This window comes from Triturus cristatus, chromosome 10 (genome assembly GCF_964204655.1).
Source record: "Triturus cristatus chromosome 10, aTriCri1.1, whole genome shotgun sequence".
NCBI classification, from domain to species: Eukaryota; Metazoa; Chordata; class Amphibia; order Caudata; family Salamandridae; genus Triturus; species Triturus cristatus.
Window position 1 is genome coordinate 1,236,961,713 of NC_140593.1, and position 14,579 is coordinate 1,236,976,291.

The 14,579-nt window shown below is 51.4% G+C and overlaps 1 protein-coding gene across 5 annotated transcripts in view; it reads left to right on the forward strand.

The window, feature by feature from the left end:
* HUWE1 (HECT, UBA and WWE domain containing E3 ubiquitin protein ligase 1) overlaps positions 1 to 14,579 on the forward strand; it is a 1,878,220-nt gene that overhangs the window by 1,178,626 nt on the left and 685,015 nt on the right. For all 5 annotated transcript variants that reach the window (XM_085629865.1, XM_085629862.1, XM_085629866.1 and 2 more), the window contains one exon: positions 5,207 to 5,375. In XM_085629865.1, coding sequence (XP_085485991.1) covers positions 5,207 to 5,375 — 169 coding nt within the window. The remainder of the gene's footprint in view (positions 1 to 5,206; positions 5,376 to 14,579) is intronic.

Sequence of the window (14,579 nt, forward strand, 5' to 3'; positions counted from 1 at the left end):
TACACTACACTAGCAACAGTTAGGAAGTGGGAGGCCCACGGGATTCAGGTGCAGAGTGGAAACACTCACGCGTAATGCGTAAAAGTCGATAGAATTACTAGTAGTTAGAAATTAAGTTTAAGGACACTTCTCGAATAGCTAGAAAGTCGAGACTCGGAAACTAGACCCTAGGATAGTCACTACCCTTGTGAGCACCGAAGTACCCAAGTTACCTAGCCCACAGGCTGCGGGTGCATAGGTGTGAACTTGCGTCGGGTTTCTTCGTGGACTTCTATGGATGCCTGAAGGAAGGTTGCTGACAGGCAGTCAGTGAAGAGTGTCCGGTGGATCCCAAGGCTGGGATCAAGAAGAGAGGATACCTGCAAGCAGAAGGGACAGAGTCCAGGTCACTAGCCAGTGACCACGTGGAACCAGGAAGGAACCAGGCGATGTCGTGAAGATTGCACTTGGAGGGTAAAGCTTGTCGCTGCAGCCACGGGTACCAGGAGACGTAGAGGACGACCAGGACAAGGAGGCGAGCTGTCCCACAAAGGCTCTTGCTGTCGGCGGTGTCTAAGTCGAACTAGGACTCACCAAGCCTTGGCAAGCGGAACCCACGAAGAACGGGGGACTTGCTTCTGGTGCAGACCAGGAAGGTCTGGGGTGCTTCTCTTTTGCAAAGAAGCGGGAGCCAGTCTGGAGGAGCCAAACCAGCGGTGAAGATTTCAAGGTGTGTCGTCACAAAGGCCGCTAGCCAACGGGCAAGCAACCGGACAGACGCGGCAAGCAGGAAAATGCAGAAGGGCCCCACGCAGGCCTCGTGGAGTGTGGGGGGCTGATCTTCGGTGCTGATGGTGCTTGGGGTTGGGGCTTCTCAATCCCCGGTGCACAACTTCGAGGGTACCTCAGAAGCTGCGCTGGAAGATACTCGCCACTTTTCCCAGGTAGCCGGTCCCACGTCTCTCGTCGCCTCCACGGATCTCAGCTCGGCTGTGGATGTGGATCAGGGTCGGAGAAGTCTGGAAGTCAAGGCTCTGGTCGGGCTCTGCAGTCTGTCCCTCGTAGAACTTCAGCAAAGCAAAGGGTAAGTCTCTTGATGGTGCCTGTTTGCACAGGGTAGCCACTCCTTGGCCACAAGGGAGATTCTTCAGTCTTCTTCTTTCGTCGAATGTCGAAGGTCCAGAGTTTCTGTTCAAGATGCAGGTTCAGGATAATCTAATCTCCTGGGGCCCAGCTACCACTCTTATACTAATCTGGGGGGCTGGGTTGCCTGCTAGGTCACGCCTTATGGGTGGGACCTGGGAGGGGGGTGGTTACACCCCCTTCCCTTTGTCCAGTTTCGCGCCAGGACTGGGGCTGGAGTGCCCCAGCACCGGTTTGAACTGGACTATGCATGGGACATTTTGTGTGCCCCAGGCATGTCTCATTCCTTTCAGCCCTCTCTGCCCCAATACACTAAAGTCTGTCTGGGGAGGTGCTAGCACCTCCCCAAGCAGGAAACCTATTGTCCAAGCCTCCCTTGCCGGGATCACTCCAAGCAGCAGGAGGTCAGACTCGTGTCTGTGGCAGCAGCATCCATTTTGTGATGCTGAGGCTTTGGTTAGAGTTAAACAGCAAAGTAGGATTTTAACATGTCTCTCCCTCTAGAAGGGAGGAATAATATCCTCATCACCAGAAATGGGATGGGGGTATTATTCCAAAGTGTTAGACACCTTACACGACATGTTTTGATAAAGCCAAACCATAGTTACCACAACCGTTTAAGATTATAAGGCACTTTAAGAGTATATGGTAGGCTATATCATAGAACAGCTATAAGAACATGGTTCCGAAAGCTGCAGACAGGCTCAGCTCATGCTAGAGCACCATCTCACATGTTACCAAGCACTCTGCCTCCAGGATTGTTAAGGCCTGCATTAGGAGTGGCTGATAGGTACACATGTGTCTATTGTAAGGGTAGATATAGGTATACTATATCTAAGCAAGGGGTGATTACACGACCTTGCCCCAGCTGAGTGATCAGCCAGTTGTGTCTGATTGGAAGGCCAGACCAGGGGTGGCATAATACATGCTGCAGCCCCTGGGAGGCCTAGGGTACACCTATGCCCTGGGTACCTAGGGTACACTGTACAGGGTCCAATAAGGTGATCCTTACCAATTGTGTATGTACCTAGGGTACATGGAGTCCATTTTAAGGAGAGAGCAGACAGCCTGAGACCCTGAATGGCAGGATCTCGGGCCAACTAAGTCGAAAAACCAGCTAGACACTAGGCAAAAAGTTGGGGGTAACCATAGTCAGATATCCACCTTCCTACAGTAAGGAGCCTAACTAACTAATGTTTCTTAGGGATATATCGTTACCGAAGGCAAGTAACTTGTTCTTACCTGCATCTGAGTTCTTGGTTCTAAAATAAAAGTAGCGCAGTAATATTTTATGCAAATATTGGACTTGAAGTTAGTCTTTGAGTTTTTATTGCTTGATGTGTTTACAACAAATGCTTAACAGCCCTGTAATAAGTCTAACTGCTCAACCACGCTACCACATAAGAGTCAGGCATTCTCTACTGTAGCCTCTGGGTATCCACTGGACTCTGTGCACACTATACCTTACTGTGGTAGAGTATATACAGAACCAGCTTCCTACACCATGCACTTCATATCTGGGAGGCCCATCTCTGATGGAGTGCCTTCGGACTCCGTGGGTTCAGGAGGGGGCCCTACTGGCCTTCCTTTGACAGGTTTGCCCCTGGCGTCAGCTTGTCCCCTTGGATCTATGTGATCCGGACCGGTGCTGGTAGTCACCTCAACCTTCAATGGCCCCACTTCCGATGGCGCCTTTCCCATTCTCATCTGCTACTCTGGATGGGTGTCATCTGAAGCTAACTGCAGGCGTTCCATCCAGGCTGTAGCTTATGCCCTATTCCTATGGGTTAGGACTTGGAAATGAATGAGGGGTGCCACTGGACCCTGAAGAATACCAGCCCCTAGATGCCTAATTTGTTACGGTGTTTAGGGCGGCAGTGTTCCTGGACATTCAACAGCCCTCTGTGACTGTCAAGATGAAGATTTTGACGTAGGTGCTTTAGCTGGGAGTCACCCCTTCCAATCCGCTTCTCCCATTTAATGAAGCCTTGCGGGCGTCCTACTCTGAGCCTGGTCTAAGCCTTGCACTGGGGCTCCTGTGACTAGTACAATTGCCCGCTGCCATCGCCCTACCCCAGGGGACCCCATCTTCATTACACAACACACTACCCCAGAGAGCTTGGTGGTCCAAGTTTCCACTTCCAAAGTAAATCCTGGTGCATTCCCTACCACTCCACCTGAATGGGAATCGAAGAGGGTGAATACATTGGAAACTGTTTTCTTCCGCCAGCCTGGCACTGTGGTTGGTCAACATTGGGTGCCTTTTTGGGGCCAATATTCCCATTCGCTTTGGAACTTGGTTGCGCAAGTGCTTTGGTCTCGGAGGATCCCCTAGCCATACTGTCGCAAGCTATTGCTGATGGGAGGGATGCAGCAAAGTTCACCATATGCTGGGGGCTGGATGCCACCGACTCAACTAACCAGAGCAGTTTTAGTCAGTGGCCCATCGGTGCCATGCTTGATTTAGAACCACTGGCTTTTCAGGGGATGTTCAGGCCTTGCTCATGGACATGCCATTCTCTCGACAACCCTAGTCTGCCTTTCGCGGCAACAGAAGAGGTAACCAGCTGTCAGTACCCCCCGCTCCCTTCCACCCCCGCCGCTTTAGTGTGGAAGGGGTGAACCTCCAACCTCCAGAGGCTGGACCCAAAAAGAGCATTGTCCTTCTACCTTGACCACACAAAACAGTTCTGGGTGGACAATCGTCTCTTTGTGGGATATGTTGGAGCTAAAAAAGGGAATGTCATGTAGTAGCAAACCATCTCCCAATGGATTGAGCTCTGCATTAGGATTTGCTACTCATTGGCCAAGAAGCAACCCCTAGAGGGTTTGTGTGCTCCTTTCACCAGAGCAACAAATGCAGCCAGTAGTTTATCCCGTGGAGTTCTGGTCCTGGATGTGGGCCGCTGCATACGTTCACCTAGTACTAATGCCTGGAAGGTCGGGTCCATCGGGACAGGCACTTTGCTCGTTGGGTCCTGCAGGACTTCCTAGGCTAAATCAAGTAAGCAGACCCACATCTTGAAATGTATTGCTTGGGTATCTATTCTAAGGTAAGAAATCTGCGGGTAGAAGTCTGATTAGAAGAAGACTTGATTACCTGTAGTCCTAGTTGTGCTGCAGTCATCTTCACTGAAGTAAAAATGTGCTTATAATTTACTAATGCGCGCAGGGACTCCACAAAATATAGAGCAGATGGTCCACATGAAGCACAGCACCCTCAAACAGCCTAAACAAGGCAAGATGGCAGCATCTGAAGTGGCAAGGTTTCATAGCTGTCCTAGAGAGGTATTGCCAGGGAAATGTGTTATAGATCCAGTCTGGTGCTTGGAGGATATTCACAAGGTGAGCAATCTGCATTAAAGTATCCATTTGAAGGAGACTTTCATATTCCGGCCTAGATCCGTTTACGTGAGGGTAGCTATATACCCATCCTGGTGCTTTGTTTTACTAGATAACCTGCTTTCTTCTCCCAAAGCTTAGTTAGGCTTAAACTGAGGGCATTACAAATCCATTTTAAAACTTAGATTTTATTAAACCGGGGAACAACATAGATCAACAAGTTACTTACCTTTGGTTAGGCCTTATCTGGTGGAGAGACTAGCCACAGATTCTTTACCCACCCACCCATCCTCCCCGCTCTGCAAACAGATTTATAGGTACATGGCTTTCCCTTTTCAGGGCCCTAGTTCCACACACTAGTGGTTAATGTTCTTCGTTGCTCCATGCTCCTGGCGTGGAAAGCCTTAAAAAGAAGCCTAACCGCGCACTGAAGTAGTACCTATATAGGTGCTGCGCATGTCATTTCCGGCGCAGCACCCAATGCCTCGCGGAGCCAAACGTTGCCACCTACCGGCGCACAGTGGTACTGCTCACACACAAAATTCCAGATCCAGTCTGATGCGTGGCGTTAATTCTAAGGTAAGGAATCTGTGGCTAGATAGTCTATTTCCAGATAAGAGGTTGCCGAAAGTAAGTAACTTTGTCATATATCCAATTAAACTTGTGACTAGTCGACTGTTCATACTGCCTTGAAAAGACTGGGAATCCGCTTATATTTGTATGTGTATTTGATGTACTGCAGGATGATGAGGAAGGTGAGGAAGGGGATGAGGATGATGACGATGATGGCTCAGAGATGGAACTCGATGAAGATTATCCTGACATGAATGCCTCCCCACTGGTGCGCTTTGAGCGGTTTGACCGTGAAGACGATCTCATCATAGAGTTTGACAACATGTTCTCTAGTGCAAGTAAGTCCTGTTCCTCACTCACTAGTGCAGTGTATGAGAACCAAGCTCTGTAGAGCAGAATAACTGCAGCTATTAACCCACTCTCCTGTACAGTGTTGGCTGAAAACCTCTTGGCTGAATGGTCGAATGGTCAGAGCAGCTTATTGAAATTTGAAGAATACTTTAATTTTTACTCACATAAAAATGTATCAGATTGCCTTGCCCTAGAACTAGGTACAATCAAGTGGACCTTCTTTTATTCGAAACATTGTAAAATAGATGCTGTAGGAAGGTGGATATCTGACTATGGTTACCCCCAACTTTTTGCCTAGTGTCTAGCTGGTTTTTCGACTTAGTTGGCCTGAGATCCTGCCATTCAGGGTCTCAGGCTGTCTGCTCTCCCTTTAAAATGGACTCCATGTACCCTAGGTACATTCCCAATTGGTAAGGATTGTAGGAGAGTAGGGTCTGCAATCCTATGATCACCCAGATTTTTTGCTTTTGCTTCATTGGTTTACGACTTTCCCCGGCTGTGGGCCTGCCGATCAGACCCACAGCCTAGCTGTTCTCTCTCGAAATTAACACACCTGTACATTAGGTGCATCCACTAATTGGAACTGGGCCGCCTTGTCAGTCCCTGTCTCAGCATACCACAGGTATCCAGGGCATCGGTGTACCCAGGGCCTACCAGGGGCTGAAGCATGTATTATGCCACCCCCGGAATGGCCGCCCAAATCTGACACAACTGGCTGCACGACAGCTGGGGCCACGTGGTGTAATCACCCGTTGCTGTAGGTGTAGTATTCCTACACCTAAACCCTAAAATGGACACATGGATTCCTATCAGTCACTCCTATAGCAGGCCTTAACAATCCTGAAGGCAGAGTGCAGGGAATCATGTGGGACGGTGCTCTGGCGCGAGCTGAGCCCGTCGACGGCTTGCGGAACCAAGTCCTAATAGCCGTTCCATGGTGACGCGGGCCAACTACTTTTAATGCATTATAATCCTTGCGGTTATTTGCTAACTTTGGCATCGCATCACCTATACATGTCGAGTAAGGTGTCATACGAATGGGAATACGAACCCCTCGCCAGTCCTGGTGACGGGGTTAGCATTCCCCCCTTTTAGAGGGACACGACATGGAAGTAACCTTGAACCCCGGTTAAAGTTGACTCAAGCCTCAGCATCACAAAATGGATGCTGCCACCAGACACAAGTCTGACCTCCTGCTGCTGGGAGACCTTCCAGCGAAGGGAGCTTGGACAAAGGGTTTCCTGTCGAGGGCGGTGTTAGCACCATCCCAGACAGGGTTTGTGTATCCCAGGTAGGCAGGGCTGAAAGGAAGGTGATTGCCAGTGGCACCCCGGTGCTCACTGTGCATAGCCCGGCTCCAACCAGTTTCGGGGGCACACCAGCCCCTGAGCTGGCGCGAAGCCGGACAAAGGATAGGGGTGTAACCACCCCCCTCCTGGCTCCACCCATAGGTAGAACCTAGTCACGGGCCAGCCCCTTTTTCTTAGAATAAAGGTAGGAGCGAGTCCCCTTCCCAAATTGGATAATCAGATAATCGGATAACTCCGAATCACGAACCACTTTCCACGAAAGGAACTCTTGACTATTTCTGAAGACTCTCCCTTGTGGCTAAGGAGTAGCCACCCTGCACCAGCAGGCACCACCTAAGCGCTTGCGGTTTGCTGTACGTCTCTCCTACGGATCAAGACTGCCCAGCTCGACGAGACCCGAGTTCCCTGCCATCTCTGACCTTTTACCTCCCTCATCAGCTCAGCTGAGAGTCGTAGGTGTGACGAGACCTGCGGGACCGGCTATCTTCAGAACCTACACGACGCTTACCTAGCACGCCCACCGAGGGACCCTCGAGTGAGTGCACCTAGGGTTTGAGAAGCCCTAACCCTGAGCAGCTCCAGCATCGAAGTCTGCCTCCCCAGCATCTCCGAGATCTGCGTGGGGGCCCTTCCGCTCCTTGCTGTTCACCGCGTTGTCCGACCACTTGCCGACCGGCTTGTGGCCCTCTACACGACGCGCCAAGATTGTTTTCATCACCGGTCTGGTTGCTCCAGACTGGCTCTTGCTTCCCTCCAACAGAGGAGTACCACGGACCCTCCTGGTCCACTCCCGACGCCATCGTGACTTCCCCGCTTGGGTTGCCACTGCCAAGATCCGCTGCCCCTTCCTGGGCTCAGCATCATCGACAGCAGACACCTTCGTGGGACAGCTCGCCCTCCATCCTGGTCGCCGCCGCGCCTCCTGGTCCGAGGAACAGCCGAGTCCGACGTCACCCACTCACCTGGTCGAGGTGACTTCAGCCGGTACCCTCCTGGTACCCACACGATCGCTGGCTAGCGGTTAAGAACTGAGTCCCCTCTGCTTTCAGGTTTCCCTTCATCACCGATCCAGGCTTGGATCTCGCTGAATATCGACACTGGTCGCCTGCCAGCAACTTCTTCTTTCAGGCTCCTGAGACTACACGAGGACTCCCGACATCTTGCCGAACTTCACGCAGCCGCAGCCGCTGGGCTAGGTAACTTGAGCATTTCAGTGCTCCATCGCAGGTTCGCTCTACAAGTGTCTAGTTCCTTTTTCGTTTAGTCCCACTGATCGGAACACTCCGGAATCAGTACCTCCAGACTCTATCCATTCGCATTTCCCTGTAAGTGTAGATGGTTTCCCGTGCCCCTCGGGCATTTGTGTAAATTGTGCAACCAGTAGTATTTTCCTAAGAGTTTTGTATTGTGCTTAGCTCCCTGACTCATAAAGAGCCAGGGTAGTCTTGTTATAAATAAATATCCTTTATTTTCATAACAACTTGTGTGGTGTCCTTTCACTTGATGTTCAAGGGGTATATGTGATGGTAAACAGCTGGCTTAACACGCCCTCTAGAGTTTAGCCTAAGACTGCTCGTATCCACGCTACTAGGATAGCTGGTCTATAAGGTTGACTTACAACCAATCATCAATAAGGGTCGTTTGGAATGATACACAGTGATCACTAGAATAGTGCGCACTACATGTCAGGCCAACTTCTCACATTGGTGGCAGCGGTGGGATTTGAGCTTGCTGTTGTTTTACCACACACGTATCCTAAGAATATCGCAGTGAAAGATCACATAAGTACCCAGGTACATATAACTTAACTTAGAATACTCCGAGTTCTACTGAACCGGCTGTTGTAGTGTAACAGGGCTTAGCACACCCTGACTACAACTCTTAGCAAGGGATCAGTAGGTAAACCCATAGTGTAGGTAGGTGCAACACTTACACCTCACTAGAAAAGCATGTCGGTCCACGGAGAGTCTGCAGGGACTCCCTTAGTGGTCAGTGACCCTCCACAGGTCGTGTCACGATATGCAACTCTTAGCTTCAAGGAGATGCGACAACTGTGTGCCTCCAGGAAGCTAAACCAGGGTTCTAACCCTACCATCGCAATACTGATAGGTCTCTTGGAGGCGTACGATGCTAGGAGGTCCTCTAACCCAGGTCCCCCCAGTGCAGATGGGAACATGCCTCCCTTAGAGGGAACCCTCGGTGACCCAGACCTCGACCTCCACACAGAGGAGGAGGACGAGGACGAGTTATCGGGAGACGAGGCAGACAAAGGTCCAGTGGTAGTCGACAGGCTTACAAGGACCAACTTAAGCAGGCATGAGAATGGAACTGGGGGAGCCCCGGGCCCACGCTCAAGCAGGCTTAACCTTGGGAACGGACGAGCTAGGTCTCTCTCCAGAGGCTCTGGCAGATCGGTTCATACACATGTCTCTCAGGCACCTTCTCAGAGAGGAATGACTTCCCCTCAGAGGAGGGAGCACGAAGCGAAGATGCGGGAGGTCAATCTGAGGATCGAGCGGGAAGAACTTGCCCTCGCCAAAGAAAGACTTGCCTTAGCCCGAGAGCAGAAATTAAGTGGGTTAGATCCCACTGGTGGCAGCATTCTCAATAGAGAGAAAGACAGGGGTATAGACACTAGACACCTGAGTAAAATAGTGCCCCCCTTTAAACAAGGGGACGACATCCACAAGTGGATAACTGCCTTGGAGAGGGCCTGCACTGTCCAGTGCGTCCCCCCAAGCCAGTGGGCAGCTATACTGTGGCTTTCCTTTGAAGGTAAAGGAAGGGACAAGCTCCTCACTACAAGAGCTGAGGATGCTAACAACTACCAAGTCCTGAAGAACACACTGATTGATGGGTTCGGCTTAACCACGGAACAGTACCGGGTGCTGTTCCGGGACACCCAGAAAATTCAGTCTCAGGATTGGGCTGACTTTGTCGATTGTGCCACTAAGGCTTTGGAAGGCTGGTTGCTGGGTAGCAAGGTTACTGATTACACAGGATTGTACAATCTTATCATGCGAGAACAGATTTTAAACAACTGTCAGAACCAATTGTTGCATCAGCACCTTGTCGACTCGGATCTGACCTCTCCCCAAGAATTGGGAAAGAAGGCAGACAGATGGGTCAGAACAAGGGTCAAGCAGAACCAGAATCAGAACCAGGGTGGTCAGAAGAAAGCAGACCAAAAGGGTAACAAGAACGAACAAAATGACCAGAAGTCTTCGACAGGTCCCCAACAAACCAAAGAGGGTGGGGGTCAGGCTTCACAGAAGAAGAAGACTCAAGAAGGCCAGTCAAAAAGGTGGTGCCAATACTGTAAAAGTAAGACTCACTGGTTTAGTGAGTGCACCAAGAAAGGAGGGCAAACTCCTACCACTGCAGCCCCTAAGGCACCTGCGCCCCCTAGTACAGTCAGCAGTGGTAGTGCGCCTCCCAAGGCATTAGTTGGGTTAACCTTGGGAACCGAGGGGAGTGACGACTTAGTCGGCACGCTCACTCAGGCCGTCCTTGTCTGTACAGGGGATATGGATATGTCCCCTGATGCCAGTCCCAATACTTTGGGCAAATACAGGCAGACACCTTTGATAAATGGAAAAGTGGCTCAGGCCTACAGGGACACGTGTGCCAGTGTCACCATGGTGACGCCTAACTTCGTGGACCCTGGACAGATCATGCTAGGTACCAGTTACCTAGTGACCAATGCCAGCAACGTCACTACCAATCACAGTATGGCAGTTGTTGATTTCTCCTGGGGAGGGGTAAGTGGCCCGAAAAAGGTTGTGGTTAGTTCAGACCTCCCCGTAGAATGTCTGGTGGGCAATGATTTGGAAACGTCACAATGGTCAGAAGTGGAGCAGAGGACTCACATGGAAATGTTAGGCTTGCCAGCACATGTCCTTGCTGTGACCAGGTCACAGGCCAAAAGATGCCCCACTGAACAGGTGCTGGATCCTGGAAGAACGGACCAGACACCTTCCAAGAAAAGGAGCAGTAAGGGTAAGGCTTCGGCTTCCCCCTTGCCCCAGGTCATGGATCAAGTCTCCGAGGAGGCTGACCTTAAAGAACTGAGGGAAACTGAGCCGCAAGAGCTTGAACCTGGTCAGGTTGAGTTTCTGGGCTCAGGGGGACCCTCCAGGGAAGACCTGGGGAAGGCACAGTTAGACTGCCCCTCACTTGAACCCCTCAGACAGCAGGCCGCTGCTGAGGCTGCAGGGAACGCCACAGGTACCCACAAAGTGTACTGGGACGATGGACTCCTGTACTCTGAGGCAAGAGACCCCAAACCTGGTGCGACCAGGAGGTTGGTCATCCCCTTGTCTCTGAGAGGTTTCCTTCTCACCTTGGCCCACGAGATTCCCCTTGCAGGTCACTTAGGCCAGAATAAGACTTGGGACAGAATTGTTCCACACTTTCACTGGCCTCACATGTCCGAAGATACGAAGGAGTTTTGCCGCTCCTGTGTCACTTGCCAAGCCAGTGGTAAGTCAGGTGGCACGACAAAGGCCCCCCTCATACCACTACCAGTGGTGGGGGTACCCTTTGAACGAGTGGGGATCGACATTGTCGGACCAATGGAACCCCAGACAGCATCAGGGCACAAGTTTATACTGGTGGTGGTGGACCACGCCACCAGGTATCCTGAAGCTATTCCCCTTCGGACCACTACAGCACCTGTGGTGGCACGGGCCCTACTTGGAGTGTTCTCCAGAGTGGGCTTCCCGAAGGAGGTCGTCTCAGACAGAGGTGCAAACTTCATGTCGGGATATCTGACTGCTATGTGGAAGGAATGTGGTGTCAACTACAAATTCACCACACCCTATCACCCACAATGCAATGGGCTTGTTGAGAGATTCAACAGGACCCTAAAAGGGATGATTCACGGACTACCTGAAAAGCTTCGGCGAAGATGGGACGTCCTGATCCCCTGCCTCTTGTTCGCCTACAGGGAGGTCCCGCAGAAGGGGGTTGGCTACAGCCCTTTTGAGCTTCTGTTCGGACACCCTGTAAGGGGACCCCTTTGTTTGGTAAAGGAAGGATGGGAGAGGCCTCTCAGAAAGCCGGCATCGAACATTGTGGACTATGTACTCGGTCTCCGCTCGCGGATGGCGGAGTACATGGAGAAGGCGTCTAAAAACCTTGAGGCGAGCCAAGAATTACAGAAAGCTTGGCACGACCAAAAGGCTGTCCTAACTGTGTATCAACCTGGACAGAAGGTGTGGGTGCTGGAGCCAGTGGCCCCAGCAGCACTCAAAGACAAATGGTCTGGGCCCCACACGATCATTGAGCAAAAGGGAGAGGTCACCTACTTGGTAGACCTGGGAACTCCCCGGAGCCCCCACAGGGTGCTCCATGTAAACAGGCTCAAGGCATATGTCGACAGGGAGGGCATGGGCTTGCTCATGGCCACAGATGAGGGACAGGAGGAGGAGAGTGACCCTCTCCCAGACCTGCTCTCTCAGAACCCTGACGATGGATCAGTAGATGGTGTTGTCTTTTGTGGCAGCCTCTCTGGACATCAACAAGAGGATTGTAAACAGGTTCTTCAATCCTTTCGACATACGTTCTCTCTGACACCCAGTCAGACCAAGTGGTGTACCCACGAGGTCGACACTGGGGACAGTCTGCCCGTAAAGAGTAAAATCTATCGGCAACCTGATCATGTCAGAGACTGCATCAAGACAGAGGTGCGGAAAATGTTGGAGCTGGGAGTCATTGAACCCTCGGACAGCCCCTGGGCTAGTCCCGTAGTGCTCGTGCCGAAACCTCACACCCAGGGCGGTAAGAAAGAGATGAGGTTTTGCGTGGACTACAGAGGTCTCAATGCGGTCACTACGACCGACGCCCACCCGATACCAAGAGCAGACGAACTTATCGACCGGTTGGCCTCGGCCAACTACTTAAGTACGTTTGACCTGACAGCTGGGTATTGGCAAATCAGGTTAGCTGAGGAGGCCAAGCCCAAAACAGCATTTTCTACCCCGGGTGGGCATTATCAGTTCGTGGTAATGCCCTTTGGTTTGAAAAATGCACCTGCCACCTTCCAAAGGCTGGTGAATCGAGTTCTCACTGGGTTGGACGACTTCTGTGCGGCGTATCTGGACGATATCGCTGTCTTTAGCTCCACCTGGGAGGATCACCTGGTCCACCTGAGGAAAGTGTTAGAGGCCCTGCAGAAGGCAGGCCTCACTATCAAGGCCACCAAGTGCCAGATAGGGCAGACACAGGTTGTATACCTGGGCCACCTTGTAGGAGGAGGTCAGGTTCAACCGTTGGAGAGCAAAATACAGGCCATCCAGGACTGGGCTCCTCCAACCACCCAGACTCAGGTTCGAGCTTTCTTGGGCCTGACTGGTTATTACCGGAAATTTGTCAGAAACTATGGATCCATTGTGACCCCGCTAAACGACCTGACAAGTAAAAAGATGCCAAAAAAAGTTCAGTGGACAGCAAGCTGTCAGAAGGCATTCGATGACCTCAAGCAGGCCATGTGCACAGCACCTATCCTAAAGAGTCCAGACTACTCCAAACCATTCATTGTCCAAACAGACGCTTCGGAGCTGGGTGTGGGAGCTGTTCTATCGCAACTGAATTTTGATGGTCATGACCAGCCCATAGCTTTTATTAGCAGGAGGCTGACCCCCAGAGAGAAGAATTGGTCAGCTATTGAGAGGGAGGCCTTTGCTGTGGTTTGGGCCCTGAAGAAGTTGAGGCCATACTTGTTTGGCACTCACTTCAAGATTCAGACCGACCATAAGCCCCTCTTGTGGCTAAATCAAATGAAGGGTGAAAACCCCAAACTACTTAGGTGGTCCATTTCCCTACAGGGGATGGACTTCACAGTGGAGCATAGACCTGGCACTGATCATGGCAATGCAGATGGGCTCTCCAGGTATTTCCACTTAGAGCAAGAAGACTCACCTGGTCAAGGTTAGCTTATTGTCCCAAAGTTTGGGGGGGGGTCATGTAGGAGAGTAGGGTCTGCAATCCTATGATCACCCAGATTTTTTGCTTTTGCTTCATTGGTTTACGACTTTCCCCGGCTGTGGGCCTGCCGATCAAACCCACAGCCTAGCTGTTCTCTCTCGAAATTAACACACCTGTACATTAGGTGCATCCACTAATTGGAACTGGGCCGCCTTGTCAGTCCCTGTCTCAGCATACCACAGGTATCCAGGGCATCGGTGTACCCAGGGCCTACCAGGGGCTGAAGCATGTATTATGCCACCCCCGGAATGGCCGCCCAAATCTGACACAACTGGCTGCACGACAGCTGGGGCCACGTGGTGTAATCACCCGTTGCTGTAGGTGTAGTATTCCTACACCTAAACCCTAAAATGGACACATGGATTCCTATCAGTCACTCCTATAGCAGGCCTTAACAATCCTGAAGGCAGAGTGCAGGGAATCATGTGGGACGGTGCTCTGGCGCGAGCTGAGCCCGTCGACGGCTTGCGGAACCAAGTCCTAATAGCCGTTCCATGGTGACGCGGGCCAACTACTTTTAATGCATTATAATCCTTGCGGTTATTTGCTAACTTTGGCATCGCATCACCTATACATGTCGAGTAAGGTGTCATACGAATGGGAATACGAACCCCTCGCCAGTCCTGGTGACGGGGTTAGCATTCCCCCCTTTTAGAGGGACACGACATGGAAGTAACCTTGAACCCCGGTTAAAGTTGACTCAAGCCTCAGCATCACAAAATGGATGCTGCCACCAGACACAAGTCTGACCTCCTGCTGCTGGGAGACCTTCCAGCGAAGGGAGCTTGGACAAAGGGTTTCCTGTCGAGGGCGGTGTTAGCACCATCCCAGACAGGGTTTGTGTATCCCAGGTAGGCAGGGCTGAAAGGAAGGTGATTGCCAGTGGCACCCCGG